At 50.7% G+C, this 25,448-nt stretch overlaps 1 protein-coding gene across 1 annotated transcript in view; it reads right to left on the reverse strand.

Annotated features, from left to right (window-relative positions):
• COL23A1 (collagen type XXIII alpha 1 chain) overlaps nucleotides 1–25,051 on the reverse strand; it is a 197,080-nt gene extending 172,029 nt beyond the window's left edge. Inside the window, exons 1-2 of the mRNA XM_075441895.1 lie at nucleotides 24,645–25,051; nucleotides 20,623–20,692 (exon numbers count right to left, since the gene is read on the reverse strand). Of these exons, the coding sequence (XP_075298010.1) occupies nucleotides 20,623–20,692; nucleotides 24,645–24,854 (280 nt within the window). The 5' untranslated portion in view covers nucleotides 24,855–25,051. The remainder of the gene's footprint in view (nucleotides 1–20,622; nucleotides 20,693–24,644) is intronic.
• Between the last annotated feature and the right edge of the window lie 397 nt (nucleotides 25,052–25,448).

Below are 25,448 nucleotides of genomic sequence, written 5' to 3' on the forward strand. Positions count from 1 at the left end.
ACCAGCGTCCCACTATGGGAGCCACCACCCCATAATGTCTCCAATGCCAAAAGCATCCAGCACAGAAAACTGGCAAAACCAATCCACGAATCGCATTAGAACTCCATTTTCATCTCCCCAAGGAGAAGCCTCTACCATGGGAGAGCCCTGACACGCACACACAGAGCCAGGACACTGCTTTTAGGGCAGCAACAGCCGCGCGAGCTCCCTCTGCCCCCCTAAACACGCTCCAGACGCGGAGGGGATAGCTCCAGGGCTGGGCTGGCTCCTCTCAAGGAGCTTGTCCATCACAGCCGACAGACTCAATAGAATCCCCAAACCCTACATAATTGATTTTACGCATATTCTGCAGATCCCATGCATATTTCCTATCTTCCCTGGCCATAGAGTGGATACAAAGGGAATGAAGTCCGGTATTACTTGCTAAATGGATGGAGAAAACCTCTGTCCCCTGCAAGTACCACTGAACAAAATTCAAAGCAGCACTGCTAAAATTATAACTTCTAGGCCAGTTTCGAGCACCAATGGCTGGATCTCTGCCTCTCTCCAACCTGACAAAAACCAAACAAATGTCAAAAGCTTCCTATTTCTTCAGCACCAAAGACACTACTTCATGTTGAAGAAAAAGGGCCTCCATCACATCTCCTCCACACTATCGCTTGCAATGCTTTTATCCTGCTTTTTATAAAGCCCGGAGAGTTCAATATTAGCTGATAAATTCTGAAACAATAAGGTTTACAAGTGCAAGAAACACTTCCCCCCCCCTTTCAAACTCCTCTATTTGAAACAGTTTGCTGGGATTTCTGCCAGAATCTGGTGGAAAGTCTTCACATCTGGGCTGTACAATTAAAATGTCAAAGCCAGAGATTATTTAGTGTATTAAGAGGAAATCTAAAGAAAAGCCACACATTTTTAAGAGCCATATTCTTCACTGAATTATGCCAAGACTATCTCCTCATTCAGTGTGAGCCAATATTTCCTATACTATTACAACTGTTACGAGGATCTAGCCAGTTTTTACACTCTTTTTGCCACCTTGCCCCCTTCCCACCCCAGATTTCTTCCTCCTGCCCCACCAGCGGCAATGTCTTGAGCATCCCTCAGCACCAAATCTGCGTTATTCGGACACGCTTCCATCATGAAGACTGTGTTTCTTGAACTCTCAGTAACAGTTGTAGAATTGAGATGTCGCCATGCAAAAGCAACAAGTTGAAGCCGTTCAGCACAGCAGATTTGGCTCAAGTCTGGCTTTTGCAGATCTGCACTGGAGCCTGCAGCCTTGCAGTAGGACGCTTACAGCAGCCTAACAGCATCCGAATAATGCACTCCAAGCCAAAGAAAGCGAATACCCAAAACTGTACGATATGGGAGGAGGGGGGATTGGGTTTTGGATTTTTGTTTGGTTTCTTTTGTTTGTTTGTTGGTTTTTTGTGTTTTTTTTTTTTAAATAAACCATAGGGACACCTTTGATCACAGTTCACAATTTCCACAAGCTCTTCTATGCCAGTGTGAGCTGCAGAGCTGGCACACCAGGAGCAGCGCTGCTCCTGCTCCTCTGACGTGGCTCCGTGACCTGCGGGTCCAGAAGAACCCCAAAAGAATAAGCAAGCTGGGTTCCTGCAGGACCATTTGCTCATTTGAGTTATCTGTTTCTATGTAGCAGGGGTAGGGGAGTAAAGAATTCAAGCTTAATAAAAGTTTCCTTATGTCAATGTTTGAAATAACAGTCCAACTTTTTCAAATATAATTTTAACTCATTAATTCTGGAAAAAAAAATATGTATCACACACCCCCCTGTTTCTACAAAACTGCAATCAACTTATTATCCCCAGTTCAAGAAAGATGAAGAGCTACTGGAGAGAGTCCAGCGGAGGGCTACGAGGATGATGAGGGGACTGGAGCATCTCTCCTATGAGGAGAGGCTGAAGGAGCTGGGCTTGTTCAGCCTGGAGAAGAGAAGGCTGAGAGGGGACCTAATAAATGCTTACAAATATCTGCAGGGTGGGTGTCAGGAGGATGGGGCCAGACTCTTTCCAGTGGTGCTCAGTGACAGGACAAGGGGCAACAGGCACAAACTGAAGCAGAGGAAGTTCCAGCTGAACATGAGGAAGAACTTCTTCCCTCTGAGGGTGACGGAGCCCTGGCCCAGGCTGCCCAGGGAGGTTGTGGAGTCTCCTTCTCTGGAGATATTCAAGACCCTCCTGGACAAGGTCCTGTGCAGCCTGCTATAGGTGACCCTGCTTCAGCAGGGGGTTGGACTGGGTGACCCACAGAGGTCCCTTCCAACCCCTACCATTCTGCGATTATCACCTCCTGAAAGTCCCTCCTGCAAAAAGCAGGAGGTGCCGTAGACCAGCGCTGTCCCTGCAGCTGTACAGGGATGCAGCAGATATTTACTGGAGCCTTCCTGCCCCCCACAAGAGCGACCAGTGCTGACCAGCACCGCTGCATTTTCCTAACGAGGATTTGCAGCTTGCCTTGTCCCCATCATGAAGGCACCGCACTCTGAGTTCCCCTGCACACATCGCCGCGATCCAAATAAAAACAAAATAATTTAAAAAAATATACACATTTCTCATTGATGGGACTATTCAGTCCTGTACCTCATTTTCCCCCAGTACTTTGCCTCAGGCCATGCGAGTAATCAGGAGTTTTTCGAAGCCTGAGTGGAGCCCAGGTTTGGATAGCAGCGTCCTTACCGAGAACTAGAACCAATGGCTTCATGATCTGATAATGTGAACCAGAGTAAGAAGGAAATTATTTTGGCAGAAGAGAGCAGAACTGGAACTGAAAGGTCAATCTATTTAAGGAGCGGTGCCACAACATTACAGAATATACAGTTAAACCGCCTGTGGGAAATACGATCTTCTTCTGGGTGATCTGTTCAGCACGAGATATTGCAACAACTGGACAAATCAATGCATGCACAAGCCTAATAAAAACCTCCACATCCCAACAAAAACCTTTCAACCCTAATAAAGAATAAAGAAATCTGTTAACAATAACCAGATCCAATACTGACCAACAAAACTAGAATAGGGACTGACTGCAACCGAAGGGTTTTTAAAGGTATATTCCCGTTACGAGCTACCTTAAAATTACAGCCAAATTGTTGCGTACAGCCAAGAGAGCTGGGATTAAGTCAACAGTGTAAGGTACAGAGAGGGCTTGGTGAGCGCAGGCAGCAGCAAAGGCTGTTGGAGGAGGATGGGCTTGCTGACTAAATCAACGTCCTTAAGGAACTCGCTGCAAAAATACTTATTTGTCTAATCACTGTGGTTCCCTCTGGCTCTTTTGAGAGAGGATTCAAGAAAGGGCAGCAGGTACAACAGAGCACTTAGCAAGAGAAGAGGAGCAGGGAGAGAGGCTGAAGCAGCAGAGCAGGGTCCCTTTCACACCCACACAGTTTGTCTGCGATGCTTGAATTACAGGCTACCTCAGTCTTCTTTCCTCCAAAGTCGTGTCTTACCCAATGTGAAAGACATTTATGACGGAGATTTGTCTCCTTTTGGTTTTAATTATTCATATGCAAATCCATTTTGGGAGGGTGGGAAGACCATGAAGGAAATGGCATGTCAAGATGTATAAACTGGTAAGGAAGACAAGCGCACCAAAGATGGCTCCTCCAACCAAAAATATCTGCAAACAAGCAACTTCAGTTTGCTATTCACTATTTCAGATGGATTATTTATAGAGGAGAGCTGAAGAGTCGCATGTGAACAGAAACAGCGACTTAAATGATAACACATTAGCGATGCTCATACATCTAGGCTGAACCCTAAAAGAAGATGCAGGCAGGGGGACATGTTCATCTCCGATGTATTTTTCCCTAGATGAGCTGGAAGAAGCAGATTTTGGCTGCAGCTCTCAGCTGCTCAGAGCTGCGTGCGATGCTTGGCACTGGAAGGCTTCAGTTCAGCCCCATTTTGTACCACTTAACGGCTCCAACCAGCAAATCAGTTTGCGCAGCTTAAAAAAATAATCCTCCCTGACTTTTTAAGAAGGAAAAAAAAAAAAAAAAAAAGAACATCCAGTAACATCTAGCTGTCTCAAAACTACCGGGGAGGACCCTTTCCCTGCAGGAGTCCCACAGAGGTGTTCAGAACACGGACCTCCCGTTTTCCCTCCCTGGAAATGACAGCCCCGATTAGGACTTGGCTGCACAAACCCGACGAAGCGAAACAAAAACATTTCACAGCCCACAGCATTCCTGGCTCCCCGTCAAAACGCTGGCAGCCAGGAGAGGGAAATCCATCCCTCCGGTCTCGGGCTGAGCCTCCGTCCCTTCATCTTCCTTCTTCCAGCTTTTGCACGTCAAGCTATCAGAAAAGTACAAATTGCCTTTAACAGGCATTAGGATTCCAAGTCTCAGGTGCTAACGGCTGTATCACCCACAGGCCCTGTCAGCGTGTCCTAATTTGAGTGGAAACAGCTTCAGTGAGTGCCCTTGAGGGGTCCCCTGTCAGTCTCCCAGCTGAGAGCCGTATTTCAGCTGGCCCCGCTCATTAGGCTGTTCGTTACTCCTTCGCAAGGGTCCAGCCCCAAGTAGAAGAGATTAATGGCTTAAACCCAGAGCCCCATTTTACATTAAGCCAGGCTATGGCTAACTTCTGCCCAGCACCAAGGTTCAAGGGCAGAGCTTGGCACCGACCACACAAACGCTGGCACCCATCAGCAGTGATCTCTGTGTCCACCAGCCCCACCTACAGCCACAACCTCATGCTTCATCAGCAGGGATGAGCAGTGGAACAGCGTTAGCAGTCACTGCTCACCACAGGGCAAGAGGCCTTTCCAGATTGGAGGTTGGTTTTGGGGTGGGTTCCCCACCCTCCCCTTTGCTTTCTGTAACACCCATCCCGAGCAATGTTTCCTTCATCCAGAAAGGTTCGTCTGACTCCCCTGCCCCAATATAGACACTCCACACACACAAAAAAAAACGAAGGAAAAAAAAAAAAGGGAAAAATCCCAAAGACCATAGTGCAGTCACATAACCGAGTTGGAAAGGCTGCCACTGACAGAAGCCCATTAGTGTTAATGCTAACTTTCCCCCCACTGCCTGGAAAACCAGTCCATCTCTAGCAGTCACCTTTTTGGGATAACAACGCACTGCTTCATCTGCCATTCTTGCACGAATGTCATGTTGCTGTTTCGCCAGGGCCAACACCCGGGCTCAGCGCCCGCTATCCACCAAGCCCTGACCTCCACTGAACGAAATGGAGGTCTGGGATGGGGGGATCCCCTCACTATTTGCCCATCAGCAGGGAGCAGCCATCTCAGGGAGGTTTCTCCAGTACTCAAACTCCTTTTGCAGACAGGACCAGCTAGGTTACCAGCCATGGTTTGCAGGGGTCTCCAGTGAAACACATTGCTCAGGAGGGTGGGGGAATACACATGGGCTCTGCTGCTATTCCAGAGCAAAAGCATTACTTTACACATGTAAAGCACTTAAACCACAGGATGCTTCTGAGGGGTCTTCACCTTCCTGGCTGTGTTTTTAACATCTTCAAGTTGGGCCACTTAACTCTTCTCCAAAGGATATCCCCTTAAGGTGCACATTCATTAGAATCTTTTCCTGTTCAACAACTGGAGCATAATGTGAAGCAAGTAGACATCAAACTCCAGAGGGGATGAGTTAAAACAGACTTCAAAATAACACACTTGTGCCCTCAGTCAGACCAAAAGCCCACCCGGGGCAGCACACCACCTCCTGCAACACAGAGAGCACAGAGAGCCTTGCTACAGCCTCACACCTCCACCACCAAAAACCCAAAGGACTTCTCGAGACAGCACCCAGGTTGCTTCAACCGCTGCCCATGGACCAGACCTTACATGAGCTCCTCCACACACATGAACACGCATAAATACACACACCCCTCTGCTTTCCTGCCTGCTTGCAACGACTCTCACTCCAGTACATCTTCACCCCCTCTCTGTATTTTGAAAGGTAGGGGGATGCAGATATTTTAAGGACATCCATACTTCACTCTCATTCCCAGGCAGAAAGGCAATCCCAGCTAACACCAGCATGAGCGCACACTTGGAAATTGTCCCTTTGCTGCACCTTCCCCAGAACCAAGAAACAGCAAACACCAGAGACTCACCACAGCCACGGGGAGCAGAGTCACACTCCAACCTCCTGGACACCCCAGTCCACACTGCTGAAACTCCCCACGAGGACTCAGTAGATCAGCACAAACCCTCCCAGCAGCCCACTGAGCCTGGGCTTTTCCGGGGGCAGGCGGAGCCCCCCGACACACCTGGGGCCAGGGCGGTGGGTCGGAGCAGCAGCTGAGCACCGTTACTGGCAAAGCAGGGTCAGCTCTGCTCCTCAGCAGGCTGTGAGTGTGGAGGGAAAGAGGACACACCTGGTGTAATCCTCTGCAAGAGGAGGGGGAGCAGCCCTACGGCCTTTTCTGTTCCCCTCCCTAAGATACTCTGAGGAGGGAGAGATGCTACTGATATCCCCCTTGGCTCCTTGGAAATCACAGAATAGATTGGGTTGGAAGGGACCTTTAAAGGCCATGTAGTCCAGCCCCCTGCCATGAGCAGGGACATCTTCATCTGGTTGCTCAGAGCCCTGTCCAGCTTGACCTCCAATGTTTCCAGGGATGGGGCATCTCCCACCCCTCTGGGCAACCTTTGCCAGGGTTTCACCACCCTCAGTGTAAAAAATTTCTTCCTTATATCCAGTCTAAACCTCCCCTCTTTTACTTTAAAACCCTCATCCTTTCACCACAGCCCCTGCTAAGAAGTTTGTCCCCAAACTCTTCTCTTCTCTCTGGGAAGAGAAGCAGCAGCCAGTTTGGGGGTCATTCCTGGGGGCAGGGGGAACATCAGAAAGAGATGAGAGAAGCATCTGGTAATACAGGCTCAGCGTTCTGATCTCCAGCCTGCAGACAGCGTCTCCCGAGCCGCAGGCGAGGTGGGGAGGTCCTCGCCCCTGTCCCTCTGGGGTCCCAGCCCCGGAGCAGCACAGCTCCACCGCTTCCCAGGCTGGGGCTCAGCACCGCTCTTCCTTTCACCATGAAAAAGAACTGTGAGCTATACAATTAAGACAAAAAATGTTGCTAATTTCATCACTGAAGTGTGCATGTAAATTTTTTAAAATAGCATTAAGAGCTTCAATCTAAAGAAGTTTTAAAATGTACCAACTATTTTTTATTACTTCCCCCTGAGAAGGATGCTGCGGTGCATTTAGAGGTCCAGGGCTCCCTGCTGAGGCTGACAGCACTTCAGCCATCAGGCCAGCAGCCAAAGAACGAAACACTCCTATGTGTGATGATGCTACAAAATGGGATTTTAGATCTTAGATGACACAGCTTCGATGCACACGTTTCCTCTCCCCTGAGTGAACGCAGTCTTACACTCAGGAAAAAGCCAACATTTTCAACACTTGGTGGCAAAGGCCAAACTCCTTGGGGTATCAGTGCCAGGTTTGACACTGCCACTTCATTACGGGGGCTCTGCAGGGGATTCCTGTCAGCAGCACTGAGCTCGCTGTGTGAAGTGGCTGAAATTCAGGGTAGCAATGGCACACAGACTCACAGCATTGATACAGCCATTAGGAATCCCCAGCTGCAATGAGCAAAAATTCTAAAATTAGGTATCAAATCAATTTTGAAGCAAAATAATTCAACAAACCATTGGGTTCAAACAACACCTAATTACCAGCTTAAACCAAACCAGGATGGAGCCAACCAATTTCACCCACTTCCCGCAATGAAAGACCCCAGGGACGAGATCTCGGCACAGAGCCGTGGATTAGGACCAATCTGGAACAAAGAGGAGCTAAAACCTGCAATAAGAAAAGCCCAGAATAAAACCCAGTCAAAGAGGATGGGTGTTTATTCCCCGAGGAGAAGAAATGTGTGTGTTACACCCTGCTCCTCTCTTTTCATTGCATGTTGCTTAACAAGCACTAAAGAGTATATACACATATATATGGGGTTACTGTGGCATGGGAGAGATGTATATGTATATGTATATATAAAAAACCTTATTCCTTATAAACACCATCATGGGGCTGAAGGGGGGGGGGGGGGGGGAGTTGGAAATGTCCGCTGACCTGATGGGGCGAGAGGGATGGAAAAGGGGTGCTTCCAACTTCAGATCCTCTTTTTAATTCAAAAAAGTGAGGTTTGTGGTTCTTTTCTCGCTAAATACCAAGCCCCTGCTTTAACAAAACACAGCCTCCCCTTCTCTGCTTTTTTTTTTTTTGTATACTGTGTAAAAGCGGAGAAGCCTGGCTTTTATCAAAGGCGTGAATGTGCCTTTGTGTCACTATAACCAAGGGGAACCAAGCTAGGGGGGTGATTGTGCCTCTGCTCCTCCAGATACCCCAGACCTCACGTGTCTGATCATCTCCAGCCCGGCCGTCTGCCCCCAGCACCAGGGCACGACCGAGCGCCCAGGGATGCTGCGAGGCACCGATGAACTCTGACCTTACGTCTGTGGGAAGGAATAGTTTAAAGACTGTGAATCTTTTCACTCTGAAAATGAAATGGAGTTCCTTAAATTCTGGCTCAATCCACATTAAAGCAACCCTCAAGGAGCTGAAATGCAGGGCTTTTATCCTTGAAGTCAAAGTGGTCTGCATAAACTCCCAAGTCGGAGTTGAACACCTCTTCTTGGGGAATTTAACTGTATCTTTGGATTTAAAATAAGACTTTTATACAGTCCTGATCTACAAAATGGATAGATCAAAAAAAAAATTTAAAAAAATAAAGAAAATGAAGCAGAAAAGGAAAGCATTGGCAAATTCTGGACGGGGTCAGGGCACCTCTGCCTTCGCACCGTGCTCCAGTGATGAGGGCAGGACGAGGGTTGGGGGAAACCCTCCCGCAGCAGTTGCCTCAATAACGTGGATGGCCCCTGATAGAGCCCTCCAGGACTGAGCTGGAAAACCTGTGCTTTAGGATGCAAAGTTTAGGACAAAAACCTGAAGAAGCAAACAAACACGAGAAGTTCCTGTGTCCATGGCACAGACGAGCACCATCGCCCACACCAACAGCACACAACCCACTACCAGCAACATGTTTCCCATCTGATCTTCCTCCAGTAAATAACCAGCTGTCTTCAGACAAGGAAACACCATCTGCCAGTAGCCAAAAAGCCCGGCTTTCTCTTAAGAAATGAGACATACATTCCTTACAGTTCCCTACCAAGCCCCATTTTTGCAATCAGCCATGCCCCCAAGTCCCCCTGGGACAGCGCGTTAGTCTCTTGACAGGGTCTCTGTGCAACACGGTTGAACATATTTAAATGTTTGCACAACAGGGATCCAGAAGTATCATTATTTGGTAGTAGTTCTGCCAAAATTTCCCAAAATACGAAGCAGAACATATCAATACCAACTGTTCTCATCTTCCAGACAGATCTGCCGAGGAAAGGAAAAAAAAGAAAAATAAAAATCTGTTCAACATCTCATCCAAGCTCTTCAATCTCTCTTAGCAGTGAAGCAGCACAAACCTGCTTGATCCTCCTGCACCAAGCGTGCTGCGCACTGGAGTAGCACGAATGGGGACTGCTCAGAGACAGCACAAAACGGGGGGAAAGCCCAGACAAACTAGAGCCAGAAAGAAACATTTCCAGATGTACTGTACTGATAGACCTCATCTCTACTGGTATTATTTTTTAGAAGTCTGACCACAAGCATACAGATGGTTGGGAACTCTATCAAGCCTATTTAATTTTTCTTTGTAAATACTTCCCACTCCATGTCATACTTGCTGGGAAGCTGCCCAAGAGCCTGGGGCATGAGGGGTAAAAAAGTACATGGTGCACAGAGCCTGGGCTTAAGAGGTCCATGCAGGGCTCCACGTGCCGCTTGTACAGCTGAGGACCACAGTCGTGCTACGAAGAGGCCAGAAGCAAAGGGAGAAACGTGGGATTTCTTGCAAGTGCGTAGGAAATATCGCACGTGGGGCTGGAGCCAAGTCCACTGCTGGAGCTGTCTTGACATAGATGGCCCCAGTCAACTTGCAGCAACAGGGACCTGCTGATGAACAAAGTCCCATGCTGTCAGGGGTCAGTGGCTCTTGCCATGGGGTTGCTCACGGGAGTTAAAAAGTAATTTGTGTTACACGGCCATCCCCAAGAAAAGACTGGCTTTTCTTGGCCTTCAAGTCTTGTCTTGACTGCAACCTTTTTGAAAAATTAAACCATAAAGGGCAGCCGCTATTCACCAGAAGCCAAGCTCTCTCAATGTCTTCAATAAATAAATAGGCCAAATTTAAATACGAGCCAGAAACATGAACAGCTTCAAATGCAACCAACACAGCCCCAAATCCCTACCCCGACCAAGACTCAGCATGGCCACAGAAAGCCCTAGAAGATGAACGTGAGGTCTTTCACCAATACCTCCACAACTCTGATTTGTAGAAAAGTTGGAGTTCTGGCACCAAATGAACCCAGTGGCAGACTCCCTCGAGCCCCCTCTGTGAGCCCCTTGGCTGCACTCGCTTCATCCTGCACGTGCAGTTTTTTGTCTTTCTTTCCCCAGTAGGTCACGTTAAAAAAAGCAAATGAGCACATGGTGGGTGGGCACGGGGACATTCAGGACCTGCCATCCTCTTCATTCCCAGCAGCTCTTTGCCTTGCTCGTACAAAAGGCCGGGAGCTCGATCCATCTGCCGCAGGGATGAAACCCAAGAAGCACATTGTATCTGCAGAGGCTGCCAAACCCGCGTGTTCAGGAGTATCTTGGCACCATCGCATGTTCTGCCACAGGATAAAACAAAGACCGATGGTGACAAACGAAGAACAGGTGGAGGTTTAATTAGGTCACTAAACCACGTGATTGCAACCTGTAAGGCTGCATTAACGCAAACTCCCGCGCCCACCACGCTCGTGCTCGTGGTGGGCAGCCACAGCCTGCAGAGACCATCGCCTCCCCCCAGGGCTGGGTGCCAGTGGTGGGATCACCACGGGATCACAGTGGGAAATGACAAGAATCGCTGCCTCTTAGGTCCAATTTAGAAAAGCAGAAAGAAATCCAGCCTTTTTACTGTCTAGTTTATCATGGCAGGACAGGTGCAATTAAAAAAAGACCAGCAACTGAATCTGTCTCCTCGTGCTCCTTCTCCACACAGTGTGGCACCACAAGGACCTGTCACTGAGGGACAGGTCCACCTTGTGAACTCATATGGTGAGGTCAGTTCAATGGTCGGTTTCTACACACCCAGCACCGACCCCAACCAGGTACAGTCACCGTGTCTCTGCCACCCCCCAGCACCTCAGGGCCAGGGGACCCCAGGGACACTGCCACTGCAATGCTGTCTCCAGACTTCTCATGATCAAGGATGGACAAGCCCATAGACAAATCCACCACACTGGCTGCTTTTAAAATAGCTTTTCCGTGATTTCTTCAGCCAGACTGGCTTCATGGGAAATGAAGGTGCAGGAGTAATTGGTCACACAGTCTGCAGGAGAACTGCCACCCCCTTAACACATCTGGGGACAAACCTGCTGGCGTCACACCACCTTCCCATAGAGCAAGGTTCGGGTGCTCTGCGTATCAGACATGATAATTGAAATAATTTCACTGCTGATCTAGAGAGCTGGTTGCTACAATAAAGGTAAACCCTGGTCCATGCTCAGAATTAAGACTGGGATGCACCAAGCTCAGCGGCTGCTAAAGACTCTGACAAAAGTAGGATTTTCCTGCTGTAAAATTCCCACTCACTCAGGTTATTGCGGCTTCAGCTATGAAAACCTTCGGCAAAAGAAAATCCTGCCTCCTTGCTCCCCACTGCTCGCTCAACTCCACAGCTCGCTCCAGCCTACTTCCCAGGAAGTTCTGTTATACAAATCTTTCATGATCTAACACGCTTTTTCCCATATACTTTGGTGGTGTGACCCACACTGGTTCTTTGCCTTCAGTGACGCCAAGCAGTTCCTAGAAGTTCTGCACCATATTTACAGGTTTCCCCCTTCAACCTCTTCGCATCGTCCCAGTCAACTGTGACACATATTTTGAGAAAACAGACAAAAGTTCCCTGATCTCTCTGCTTCTAGGTCTGAAACAACACCTGGAGCCTTAACTGCGTTCCCAGCTGGCATGACTGCGGCTTGGCTTGTGTTTTGGGTTGGTAGCAAACGGACAAGAGAGCAGCGCGACGATCCACGCTTGCGGCTGGTGTTTGGATTCACACCCTGGTCCTCATAAGCCAGGCAAGCCACACTTCTCAGGGAGCAACTGGTGCAACATACTTAGTTGCTTGAAATCCTACTGGGACTCTCAGCGATGCCCAGCTATGGTCTCACTCTCCAATTTAGCTTCCTCCCTCCCATGAAAATACGATGGTCGAAGGATGAGCAAATCTGGCAACATAAAAGCATGTTATTTGGGTGCTGGAGTTCAGAGGAACACTTTCCTTTAAGGAAACTCTACTTAACAAGAGATGAAAGGGACTCTTCTGCCCAGAAATCTGTAAAATAACCCAAAAGATACTGATAGATTTGCCCCTTTGGGGTTAATTCCCCAGGACCCAACTGGCCTTTAGCAGAGTGGCCGGAGTGCTGGAGATACTTTGGATTCTTCAAAGTGCACAACACCTACTGCCTCTGCAACCCCACAAAGTAAAACAAATGACCATGTCTTAGAGCAATAAAGCAGGAGCAAGCACGCAGCACGGGGAAGAGCAACACTGCTAGTCCTCGAACAGCAAAACCGGAGACGCGCCAGGTTTATTGGTAGTCCGGAACTACCCAGGTTGGTGGGGCAGATGAGACTGTTTGCCCAGCCTCTGCCCAGGCAGGCACTCCCTAAAAGAGGCCAACCAGCTGTTTTAATAATATTTGTCAAGGAATGAAGCAACACCCACCCAGGGCAGCGAGAGCAGAGGCGTAAGTCTTACAGCTCCACTGCTCCAGTTTGATTTTGACTGCTGCTACCTACACGCTCCCAGCCACAGGCCATCATGCTTACTATGCAGCATGTATGTGAGGAATACAAGTCATGAAACATCAGCCTGGAACTTCTTCCAGCTCTGGAGCCCCCAACATAAGAAGGACATGGATGTGTTGGAGCGGGTCCAGACGAGGGCCACGAAGATGATCCGAGGGCTGGAGCACCTCTCCTACGGGGACAGGCTGAGGGAGTTGGGGCTGTTCAGCCTGGAGAAGAGAAGGCTCCGGGGTGACATTATAGCAGTCTTCCAGTACCTGAAGGGGCTGACAGGAAGGATGGAGAGGGACTTTCACAAGAGTGTGTAGTGATAGGACAAGGGGGAACAGCTCTAAACTAAAAGAGGGCAGATTTAGACAAGATATTAGGAAGAAATTCTTCACCATGAGGGTGGTGAAACACTGGCACATGTTGCCCAGAGAAGCTGTGTCTTCCTCCTCCCTGGCAGGGCTCAAGGCCAGGCTGGACGGGGCAGGGAGCACCTGGGGCTGGTGGAAGGGGTCCCTGCTCATGGCAGGGGGGTTGGAACCAGGTGATCTTTAAGGTCCCTTCCAACCCTTGCCATTTTATGATTCTATGATTCTTGGTGGCAGAGAAATAAGGTAGGCCTCGCTTCAGGAACACATCAGAGGTAGCTGACTGCCCAAAAATCATTTCTGTGCTAAAACCTGCTTCCATCAACACTGCATGAATGATAAGATCCACCTAAAGTACGTCGGGTTTAAAACACATTCCCACCCTGTTACATACGGGATGGACAGGAGATGACAGCACTACCGGCATGGAGATACAGTAGGTACCACGCCAAGCGCAGTCTATTTTCACTAATCAGTTCTGCAAAGCCAAGTCGCTGCTCACGTGGGTGACATTAATCCATCCTTCCAACAAGAAAGAGAAGGAAACCAACTGGAAGGTGATGGGAAACTCCCAGGTGAGTCAGCCCACGAGCATTGAATCAACCTGCTTCAGAGCCTCCTCTCCGGAAAGGCAGCGCTGAAGGGACTGCCAGCAAAAAATATTTGTGCCTAGATAAATGACTTCATATGTCGAGACAAAGATAAAGTTACACAGAGCCTCTTGCAGAGGATATGGTCATCAGGTTTATTTTTGTAGTTTTCATTACACTCAAAATAACTTTGGCAGACTTAGAAAAAATAAATTTTCAAAGCCTTCTCCCATTGATGTCATCAGTTTTAATTAATTTTTGCTGAAGTGGCCTAAAGATGAATGCTGCTGGGAAAGAGCTGGTTCCTGGTGTACTGCTCTGGGCCTCCGTGTTCAAATGCCGGAGCTGCACTAACCACCACCAGAATAAATACTGCCGCAGCCTCACTGGGAGACAGCTCCGGCCCATTATCCTGCGCCAGTGGTTTGGAGGCCAGACTGCCTTTTAGCTCACGCCTCTGACTCCGTGTCAGAGGCGCTGCCAGCTCTGGGAATAACACTGGTACCACGCTATTTCCCGCCTCGGAAAGTCCTGGCCACATCCATCATTTAATGTCATCTCGGTAGGACATTAAATGTCACTGCTGGCTGACACAGCAGCTGATCGGGCAGGGTATTGTTTGGACGGGTGCTGAGAGCAGAGGACGTGCCTTCCCTTGGATGCCAGCAAGCTGGGGAGCTCGCTTTCAGAGCAGTCCCCGAATTCCCAGACTCAAACCTCCCCTTTGCTGCACACCTGGCTGTCGCCTGCCACTCCCTCCACCACCACGAGCTCCTCAAAGTGGCTTTGCAATAGCGAAAAGCAAGCCAGCGTGAGCAGAAGTCCCCCTGACACCGCCCCGACATACCTGGCTGCTGCCGCAGTGCCAGCAACCCACTCGGGACACACAGCAACCCACAGGGCCACGAGAAAAACCATTCCTCCACTTCCAGGAGGGATTTTGGGCTCCTTCCCCCTTGCTGGCTGGCATCCTGCAGCACACAACACATGCACGAGTCCTGCGGCTGGCAGGAGATGCCCAACCAAGCAAGGCTCTCTCTCCTTCACTTCTTTCCTCCTGTTGCAACGACTGAAGAAAACAACCCCCCGACCCATAGGTTTCCATCAACAGAGAGTCCCGAAGCCACGAAACAACTCTCCAAGCAGAGCTTTCAGCTTCCCAAGGATGAGATGGGGTTCTCGGCTCCGCGGCGGCCGCTCTCCGGGACCTTCCGTGAGCGGCGGGAGGGTATCCATGGCCATCCCAGGTAGCTCCCGGGAGAAGGCGGCTGGCGGCTCCCGCACATGTGGCACGCAGACACAGCTCCAGATGTCCTCGGGGCCTTCCACAAATATCCAAAAGGGACTGGGGAACGGTCGCCAGGAAGGAGCTGATGGAAGGTAGCCAGCAGCAATTTCTGTGCTCAAAAACCCGTTTTTTCCAAAAGCTGCTAAGATCCGCGATCAGATCATATTTTTGAAGGGGTAAGATTCAAAAACGCGTTAAACAGAAAGCAAGCACCTGCCTTTAAATGGCACCACTTGTCAAAAGTCCTCCTCTGCCAGTTGTTCTTTGGTCTTTTGGTGCTTTAACGCTTGGCTTCTGGCTCATTTTTTACAATCCTGGCACAGGTTTTTCCGTGCAGGAAAGAATCCTGATTGTGTTTGTAGGTTTCATGCAAAAAAACACCCCTGTTTATATTATTCCTGCAATGATAATGTCCTACCCTCCTGCGGGCAACATCAGACCGAGAGAGTAAACCCTGCTGAAGCCAAGTGACTGGTACGGGAAGGGACAGGGCTCTCATGGAAACCGAGGCAAGGAGAATTTAGGAAACATTTTAAAACTTGAAGATGATGTACAGCTCTTTGTCTCATTCTAAAGCATAAAACTTACAGAAAAATATAGAGTTTTAATGGTTTCAGGAGGTAGAAAAGCATTGATGTGACAGTAAGGAATACTTCAGCCACTGAAGCTCAGTAGATGCAAAGCAACTCAGAAAAGCAGCGATCACCACTAATTTGAAAAAGAAATGCTCGCTTTCATGTGATATTTTTCCACATCTATTTAACTATCCTGAAGGACTCATGACTCAGAAACGCAGAACTACAGACCCAGATACTGAAGATGCAAAAAGAGAGCAATAATAGCGAGCTGCTATCACGCAAGAGTGCGAAACAAAGAGCCGGCGCTAGCAGAGCTCGGCACTCCCCATTTGGCCTGCTGGAAACCATCTGCCGTCTGTCAGGGCTGCAAAGCAAGCAGAGCCCTCTCCCCCTTGATCTCCAGCAATTAGGGGAATTCTGTTGTGCTAATTACCTGGGGAGACAACGCGGGGAGAAGGCAGATAGCGAGCGACACTTGAAGACAACATTTACACCAGTAAAAATTAGGTAGATATTTCAAGTTGCTGGGAACCACAAAAAGTACAGCACCAAACTTCCACAGCAGGCTGGAGAATGCTGCTCCCTGTGTATAAAGTTAGCATAAAAAATTAAAAAAAAAAAATCAACATAATAAAAATGAAAATTTATGTAAATAAGCACAGCAAGAGAGCCCCTGGAATTGCTGAGTCTGCAGAGGTAGGGAGGATTTTAAATGAGCGGCTTCCCCAAGTACACATGGTTTGAATTGCCGAGAAGTGGAGCAATCCACTGTCCTGCAGGCTGGAGCACCGCTCCGCTCTTCCCGCTGCCAAGCCGTTATTGGGAAATATTTGTCACATCTTAACTGGAACATCAGATTACTGCACTCAACATTTAACACTGTTTTGTAATATATACATACATTCAAAAGCATATGACGCCATCTCAGCGTGAATTGAGGATGGAGACAGGCATACGCATCACCCAGCAGCCAGGAATTTCGGAGTACGGGCTCCGGAGCGCAAAGCTGGCGGAGGTGCTGTTAAATAACAAGGCACATGGAAACAGAGCGTACGTCGAAATACACCGTGCAAGGGCAGCCGAAAGAGCTGGAGATTTTCACACCCTCAGTCTGCGATACGGCAAGGACCAGCTGCCGGGCAGGGCATTTTCTGCGGACTGGGGCTTGTTTCAAGCCTTATTTTTCCCTGGATTCAAGAAGAAACGGTTGCTCTCAGGCTCTGGCACAGCGCATCCAGCACCTCGAGCTCTAGAGGGACCTTCTCACAGACGCTGAAGATTTTTTGGCATGGCAAATATCGTATTTAACAAGAACCTTTCACACCCCAGGTTTCAAAAGACGGTGCTTAAAAATACAAGGAGGAAAAATTAAAAAAAAAAAGACTCCTTAAAAAAAATAAAAAGGCAGCCAGAGGCCACGCAACTGCAAACAAAGCATCCGCAAGCGTGAAGCTCTAGCCTGGCGAGGATGAAGTTTTCGCCTTGCTTTCCACCCACCGCCAAGCGCTCGTCAGCCGGCGGCTGTCCGAAACGCCGTGCACACAAACGGCCCTGCAGCTGCCAGGATTCATCTCGGGGCCAGGGCTGTGCGAGGATCCCACCAGAGGCAGAGGCTGAAGGCTCAGGGGACGAGGGGCCTCTCTGCAGAAGATCACAGGCCTTGCTCAGGGCAGGACAATCGTAAAAATATCGAGCTGCTGTTTCACAGCGAGCCAACATGTGGGGACAGCCTGTCCCGGGCCTGCCCGGCGCCAGCAGCACGCAGCCGCTGCGGCCGCATCCCGAAGAGCCGGGGGACCGGAACGCCGCGGTCCTCACCGGAGAGGGGTCACCAACCCACGCCGTCACGGCACATCGGAGCCCAACGTGCTCCTGGCCAGGCTGCCCCAAACCCCTGAGGATGCTCTGCTGTCCCTCTGCCGCAGCAATGCCCGAACCACGACGCAGCCGAAGTGACGCGGAGCCGTCGTCCTCGTCCCCCCTCCGCTTTGGATGAATAAATAAAGCCAAACGACTCGACTCAGAGCAGCACACGGATGCCGAGAGCAACTGCGGAGACGCCTTTTTGCAGCATCCCCAGCGTCAGAGCCAGGGTAGTAATTTACAAAGCTTTTTTTTTTTTTAATATTATTATTATTTTTCTTGACGGTTGGGATGTCTCCATGGCCCTGGCGAAACGGCCGGGCCCCCTCTGCTGGCCACCGGCCCCTGCTCTCCGCAGCCCCACCTTGTCCCGGTTTAGAGGTCAAGCTGCCCCATAACAACCCAGTTGAGCCCCGGAGCCAAAGAGGTGCCCCCCTGCAGAGCACAAAGCACAAAACCGGGCGGGTTTTGAACAAGGGGGGTTGGGGGTTTGGGATTTTTGGGGGGAGGTGGTTTGTTTTGATTGGTTGGGGTTTGTTTTTACAAGCACCGCTTTAGGACTTCGCTGCAGTTGAAATAATTTGAGCCTTATTTAACTTTTCAACGGATCATAGTCGTCTTGTCCCAGACTGCTTTTAACACGCAGCAAGCTGCTTTTACCAAAGGGATCCCCAAAAAACACCACCCCACCTCCCAAACCCCAACAAAACCCTGAAGTGCCTGGCTCCAAGGGAACGCAGCTCTTGCCCAAACGAAGCCCAGCTCACAAGGCAAGCTCTGATCCTGCAGTTTGCTCCCGCAGAGGAGGCGAGTCCCCCTCTTCCCAACCAGGCACCAAGGGAGGGATCACGCCGGCAGCACCATCACTGACAGCTTGCTGCAAATCCAGCGATAAGAAGGAAATCAGCTTAGCAGGGTTTCTGGAGAGGGAAAGACCCCAGGCCAGGCGTTTCGGACACCCCCCAGCCTCCAGCCACCTTTGGGAAGCGGGAGCGGGGCTGCAGATGCTGGCCGTGCTCCCCACCTCTCCTGGCCCTGCAGGGCTGGCAGGATCTGCCCACCTCCCCGTCCTCTCCATGGACAGGGTTTTCTCTTCCCCAGGGGCTAAGTTTTGGTTCACGGACACAAACTGAGGCTTTGCTTTTAGTCTACAACCTGGTGTAGCTCTGCAGCAAATGCCAGCGAGGGTCACAAGCTCTCGGGATGTTTCTGGACCAAGCTCTGTAACTACAGACCAGAGGACAACTCAGCCTTCTTCAGGAGAAAGAGGAAAAAAAAAAAAGAAAATAAACACAGGCAAAGAGTCCTTTGATTTGCTCAAAAGTAGCCAAAAGTCTGCACGACAGCTTGGCAGCGCGTCCTTGCCTTAGCACAGTGCTTGGCTCCCCGACGGTGGTAGCCAGGAGCCGCCACCGATGCGACATCTCCTACCCACTGGGAAATCACTTCTCCTTCCTTCGGCTCACAAATTACTTTGACATTCGTTACTAATGACTGTAATGAGTATTTCAGCAGCACGTGGGAAAACCTTCCCCCTCCTCTCTTCCCCCCATCTCTCAAACACAGCAGCCAGCAAACTCGGTGACCCAGAACCAAATTGGGACTTTCCTGGCCACAAAGGAGCCTCTTCAATCCCAATTGCTTTCTGCAGAGTGAAGGAAAATCCTCTTGACCACTTAAGCGCAGCAGTAGTGCCCCGGCTGCACAGACCGGAGCAAGACGCAGTCCGCAGAGCCCCACGAGGCTGACGGACTCGGTTAGGTCTGCACATCAGAAAGGAGAAAAATAATTTGACCACCGGTGTGCGAAGACCTGAAAATAAGCCCGGTGTGTGTCTCAGCTGACGGGGTTTGGTTATCAGGCAGCGAGGTGTACAGGACGCCCACAGGAGCCTTCCACTAGAAAACCAGCGAGCACAACCACAGCAGCACATTTAAGAGCATCGTTACTGAAATATTTCTGAGTCTATTACACGTAATCTTGTGAGAAAGAGTCCATCATATTTGTCCTGTGAGTATGGACCAATGCTATGTGTCCTGGTAGGATTCATACCCAGGACAGAAGGAAAATCTGAGACTGTCCATTTGCCTGTTATGCATCTACACGTAGCATTTCAAGTTTGCTTTTTTCCTTAAAATCAGAATTGAACTATCTGCTGCTGGCAAGGCTTTACAACATGCCTATGCATTTTCCCCCCCATCAAAGCACTGCACATCTTTCACCCATCTTTTGCTACTTGTGAAGAAGAGAGAAGAAGAAGAGAGAAGAAGAGAGAAGAAGAAGAAGAGAGAAGAAGAAGAGAGAAGAAGAGAGAAGAAGAGAGAAGAAGAGAGAAGAAGAGAGAAGAAGAGAGAAGAAGAGAGAAGAAGAGAGAAGAAGAGAGAAGAAGAGAGAAGAAGAGAGAAGAAGAAGAGCCTCAGCCCAAAGTCATTCCTGCCGTTAAGTATGACAGCAGAGCACTTAGCAGAGCATTTCTATAAATGAGATTCCTTTACCAACTAATCTAAGCTGTTTATTGTTTCCAAGGAGCATGCACTTCCACAGCAGAACAGGAAGTTTTGACAGTTTAAGAAGTTCATTAAACTCTGGGAGGAAATTTAAACAATCAGTGACAGCTTTCCTACAGCACGGCAGCGCCGGCGAAGTCGCTACCCTCCTAAAAGGCAGAGAGGCTGCAGCTTTTAATTATCACACTTGCATTAAGCCCCAGTGATTTTGTTACTACTTCTAAATTGTTTTGGCCCAACACCCAGGGCTCACAACCGAGTAAAGCTATTTGCTTTTTTATTCTTATAGCCAAACGTCACTTTTGTCCAAACCTCAAACTCCTTTATCTGTAAACAGGCCAAAGCAAGGCAATGGAAGACGTTAACAGTCTCGAGCACAAGAGAGTGCTTCGGCTTGGGAAAAACCACTGCTTGGCGCGTTTTCCTTGATACAGAGGAATATATAAAATAGGAGAGGAGGAGCTCTGCGGCGTCGGTCCAGCGAGCAGGCGGCTCCCGGGCGGTCTGGCGTGGCCGTGCGGGTTTGCACCTACCTGGGGGGCACATGCAGTCTGACGGAGCCTCTCTCGCCGTCCGCAGCTTCGCTAGTCCTTCACCCAGTTTCTGTTCGGAGGAGGAATAAAAACAGCCATTTAGAGAACGCACTATAGCCAAAAGCAGACTGCACGTGCGTGCCAACAGCCAACCCATCCAGCACGCCTCCTTCCAGCGAGAGGTAACAGCTTCGCCCTGCTGCGCTCACCCTCTTTGGACAGTCTCTCATGCCATAGCAGGCACAAAATATTAAATGCTTCTTAGCAAGTAGCCAGTCTACAGCCCTCGCACGGGGCAGGCAGAGGCTCCTTCTGCACACCCCAGGAGTCCCCTTGTGCCAGGCACCGCGGGCTGGATTCATCCCGAGCAGGTCCTGCATGTCCCATGTCCCGACGTGCTCGGTGGCACAAGCAGCGTGGGGGGACGGAGCCCCTCTGCTCTGCCACGGCCCCAGCAGCGCACACACCCCGGTGAAAGCCCCGCTGCAGCCGACAGCGAAGCTGCTTCCAAACACGCTGGAGGTTACATGGCAGGGTGATATTTGCACAACAGATGTGACCTGATTTGGCTGGTTTTGTACTTAAAATTCATGCTATGTGGAGCATTACAGGTCCTTTAGGAGAGAGATAAGGAGCTGAAGGGCAGCGGGGTGGGCACTGCCAGCGAGACTGGTGTGCTCACCCACCCCCAGGTCCACCAAAAGCGCTGTGTTCCCATCTCCAAGGTGAAAAACTCCTCAATGGGACTACCAGAACATGTAAAAATTCCCCAAACTACAGCGATGTCTACGTGGCATATTGCAGACAGATGTGAGCACGCTCTGCCTGCTCTCCAAGCCAACCAAAATGTTCATGCCTGCATTTAGGATGCTGCCAAGCCCACGTTAATAAGCCCTGATGACAGGTAGGTTGTATTAGCTCAGGCATAGCGCTTCACAGCTGGGGCAGCCCAGCAAGGGTGGGAACATCTCATCTTCACCCGCACTCTCAGTCTTCCAGGAATGCCCTGTCTCACCTACAGTATTTACCAAGAGAGAAACCAGTAATCTGATAACCGGAGTCCCCACATTTCAAAGAGAGAAAATTCAAAGTCCTTATTGAATTCAAGGTGTTCAGACTTGAATTTTACACAGCTGATGACCCAGTCTATGGTCAAATATTTGAACACTTGAAGACTATTCAGGAACTAGGCTACCTGTGAATTAGGTTCTTTTCCTTTTATTCCAGGGATTAGGTGGTTTTATCTCTTGTTGAAATCCTCTACATTCCTTTCTAGCTGCTCAGATGTGATACTAAGAGGTCCTGAAAATACCAACAATGTTTCATGGCACCTGACAGAGAAGCTGTCCTAAGGGAAGTGTAAACAGCAGAATGATCCAGCTGCCTTCTGCAACATGTACGCATTTCTTGAGAAAAAGTGGCAAGAAAGTATCTCAAGAGACTTTTCTGACAGCTATTTGCCATCTAAATATTACAGAATCACTCGATTTTGATGTTCATTCTCAAGTAATTTGGATTATGAATATGCTCGAGGAAATGAAAACAAGCTCTTCCATGCTTTCAGTTCAGCAGGCATCAGTGGGAGCAGCCGAGGAGATCTGCTCCAGTCCCGAATCCTGGAGCGAGCCCTCTGTTCTCCCATTGAATTGTTCTTGTCATGAACCTGATTAATCTGGACACTCTCTGCCTACGGCGGACAATAAAGCCTTTGTGAACAAAAGGGTCCAGCTTTGTTTACAACATCTGGGTGCGTCTACAATCCTCCCGTTAACATTTCCCCCCCCCTCCAGTACGAGAACTACGCGCCTCGAATTGAGCCTTTTGATGGAGAGCACGTGGAGACGCCGCCACGTTCGGACCACGCTGCTGGAAATGTTTCAGAGGGCATCAAAGCAGAACCCGGCAGCACGTCCCGCTAAAGGAGCGGCCAAGGGAAGGGCACGGTCCCACCACCTTAAAAACCAGCAGTTCCTCCAAAGTTAGACGGATGCCTGTCACAGGGCCAGAAACGAAATCCTAGTTGTCCAAATCAGTTTTCATTGCCTTAACTACACGCTCACCCTTCCTTTATTGTTTCCTATCCTCTTTTACTTGCCAAACGTTTAAACAACCCTAAAAGGAACAGAGCCAGCACGCTGCTGTTGCATTTGCTGCTCTTTAGACGCAGCTCTGCCGTAAATTACTCCAGCGAACTCCTAGATTGGTATCTGGAGCAACGCTTCTTGGGCAGCCACAGAGAACAAAGTACGCCGGGCCGTGCACAGGGAGCGTATGGGGCTTTGGTTTCACTTCTGAAATGTTGTGGTAAACTTCAAAGGAGGACCAACACAGAATTTAACAAAAAAAACTGACCCGAGGCATCAGTTGATGTTCATGATGATGGAAATATTCCCTCTCTCTCCAGAAACTCACCAGCACAGAAAGGACAGAAGTCGCCCGACGAGCGAGTGGTCTCATGTCACGGAGCGGGATTTGGTCAAGAAAGAGGCACTTTCTGAAACTTTGACACCAATGAATCAGCTCATTTGACACGACTGTAATAGATAGCACAGTCGCTACCCTGCATTCCTTGAATTTGTCACTCATTTCAAAATTTGCTTTCAGTATTGACAAAAGTTTGGTCATACTAAACGTTTCAACAAGCTCACTCTCGCGTTGGAAGCCCAATTACATGGTTTTGCTTTCTTTTCCCCTGTACAATCTCCATCTGAGCGTTCCCAGTACAAAACAAGCTTTCCACACTTAACTAAATCTCAGTGAGAGGTTGCACATGATCTTAGGCAGTGCCACAGAAACCATTCCCATTGCTAAGCACATTTATGGGAGTAATTGGAACAGAACCACTGCCGTGACTGGCAGGCTAATTCCTGCCCGGAGAAAAGACGTTAACTAGATTTTGTGATTACGCCTCACAGGCACCCCTCTGTTCTGGCATTCAGGGTTTTCACAAAAATATTTTTTTAACGTCTCCCTTTTATCAAGGCACATCAACGCAACCAAGTTTCCAGGAGCGTGGACAAGGCTGTGGCGGTGCCGGCCAGACCCTCACCGCCACCCCAGCGATAACCCGGAGCAGGAGGTGGTGTCTCTCCATCCCTCCTCGCACCCCCAGAGCCGCTCGCAGCCGGAAGGCACCACGGACAAACACATTTTTGCACGACTGAGGCTTCACAGCTGTAACGATTTCAACGCAGCACCGCGATTCGCACCCTGGTCAGGACATTAATAAAACCTCAGGGTCAAACCATCCCCAGATGCCGGAACCGATCGCTCAGGAGCGTCCCGCCGCAGCCCCGTAAGCCGGGCTGAGCCTTGCTGCGCTCGGTGAGCTGCTCTTCACACAAACCCAGCAGACCAGGTGTGGGACCCTCAGGTGTTTCCGACGAGCGAGGGGAGCCCTCCCCATCCCCCCCACCTGTGAAAAGTCCCAAACCTGAACACCGGAGTCTGAGGAAAAACACAACCCTGGGACCAGGTATAACTTCTCCTGGAGACTTGGTTTAGTTACGAAGATGGGCATCAGCGCGGATGATTGCTCTCTAAGTTGGAGAACTCTTTCAGCACAGAAATATTTATTGAATAATTTCAGAAAACCCTGGGATTGAAAGCGAAGCAACTGGTCGCTCGCCTGCCCTACCCGCCGTGCATCCCACGGCACGATACCCCGTGTTGGGATAGCGGGGATCGCGTTCATTAATTTCTCACAAGGAAATTATAGCCCATTGCATCCAAACTGCGCTGAAGTGCTCGGGTTACCTCTGCCAGTGAATGGAACGAGGGGAAAAATCTCGCGTGTTGCCGAGCGTCAGGCTGCTCGCCTTTCCACCCGGGGCATCCCCTCCCGCAGCTCGGCAGGGCTCCGCCACGCCTCGCCCCACGGCGAAAAGGGGAGAAATCCAGCAAAAGCGAGGAAGCTTTCCCACGGGCGAAGAGGAGCCGGCGACCCCCGAGCCCCAGCCCCCGGGCTCGGCCCGTCCCGGTGTCGTGTGTCGTGCCCCCCCCCCCCCCGCGCCGCCGCTCACCTCGCGGAAGAGCCGCTCCACGCGTGGCTGCAGCGCGTCCAGCAGCGGCCCGGGGCCGGCGGCCCCCCGCTCCTCCAGCGCGGCCAGCCGGCCCTGCAGCTCGGCCGTCTTGGCGCCCAGCAGCAGGCAGACGGCCACGGCGCTGAGGGACAGCAGCAGGCACAGCGCGGAGGTGGCGGTGCCCGCCGGGGCTCCGCTGCCCGCGCTCATCGCCCCGGACCCGCTCGGCTGCCGCCCGCCTCCCCCCGCATCCAGCGCCCGCCCTGCGCTGCTGCCGCGGAAGCCGGCGGTGGCGGAGCGGTCGCTCCTCTCTCCTCCGCCCGGCCCCGCGTCTTAAACGGAGGAAGCGGGGGGTGGTGGCGGCTCCCCCGCCGCCTCCCCCGCGCCGGGGAAGGGGGGAAGGGGGGGATGCTCCGAGAGCGGCCCGCCGCCCCCCGGGGGGGGGGGGGGATTACGCCGAGCAGATCCCACCCCCCCCGCCCCCCGGGATCCCGGCGGTGCCCCGTGGCCAGAGCTGCCCCGGGGTGCGGGGTGGGCGCGGGGCGGGCGCCCTCCAGCGGGGCCGGGACAGCGGGGCCGGAGCTGGGCAGCGGCCCCCCCGCTCCCACCGGGCGCGGCCTGGAGGGGAGGGGGACGGGGGTGTTCTCCTGGTGGGACCGTGACCCGTCCCAGGGAGCAGACCCCACCCGCGCAGCCCGCCGGGCTCCCGCCGCGCTGGTTTTGCCCCCCGGCCCTCCTCGCCGTTAGGGGCTGCATCCCGCCAGCTCTGACCTCGCCCCTAAGCCACCCTCGGGCAGCTCGGGA

The sequence above is a fragment of the Opisthocomus hoazin genome, chromosome 22 (genome assembly GCF_030867145.1).
Source record: "Opisthocomus hoazin isolate bOpiHoa1 chromosome 22, bOpiHoa1.hap1, whole genome shotgun sequence".
NCBI classification, from domain to species: Eukaryota; Metazoa; Chordata; class Aves; order Opisthocomiformes; family Opisthocomidae; genus Opisthocomus; species Opisthocomus hoazin.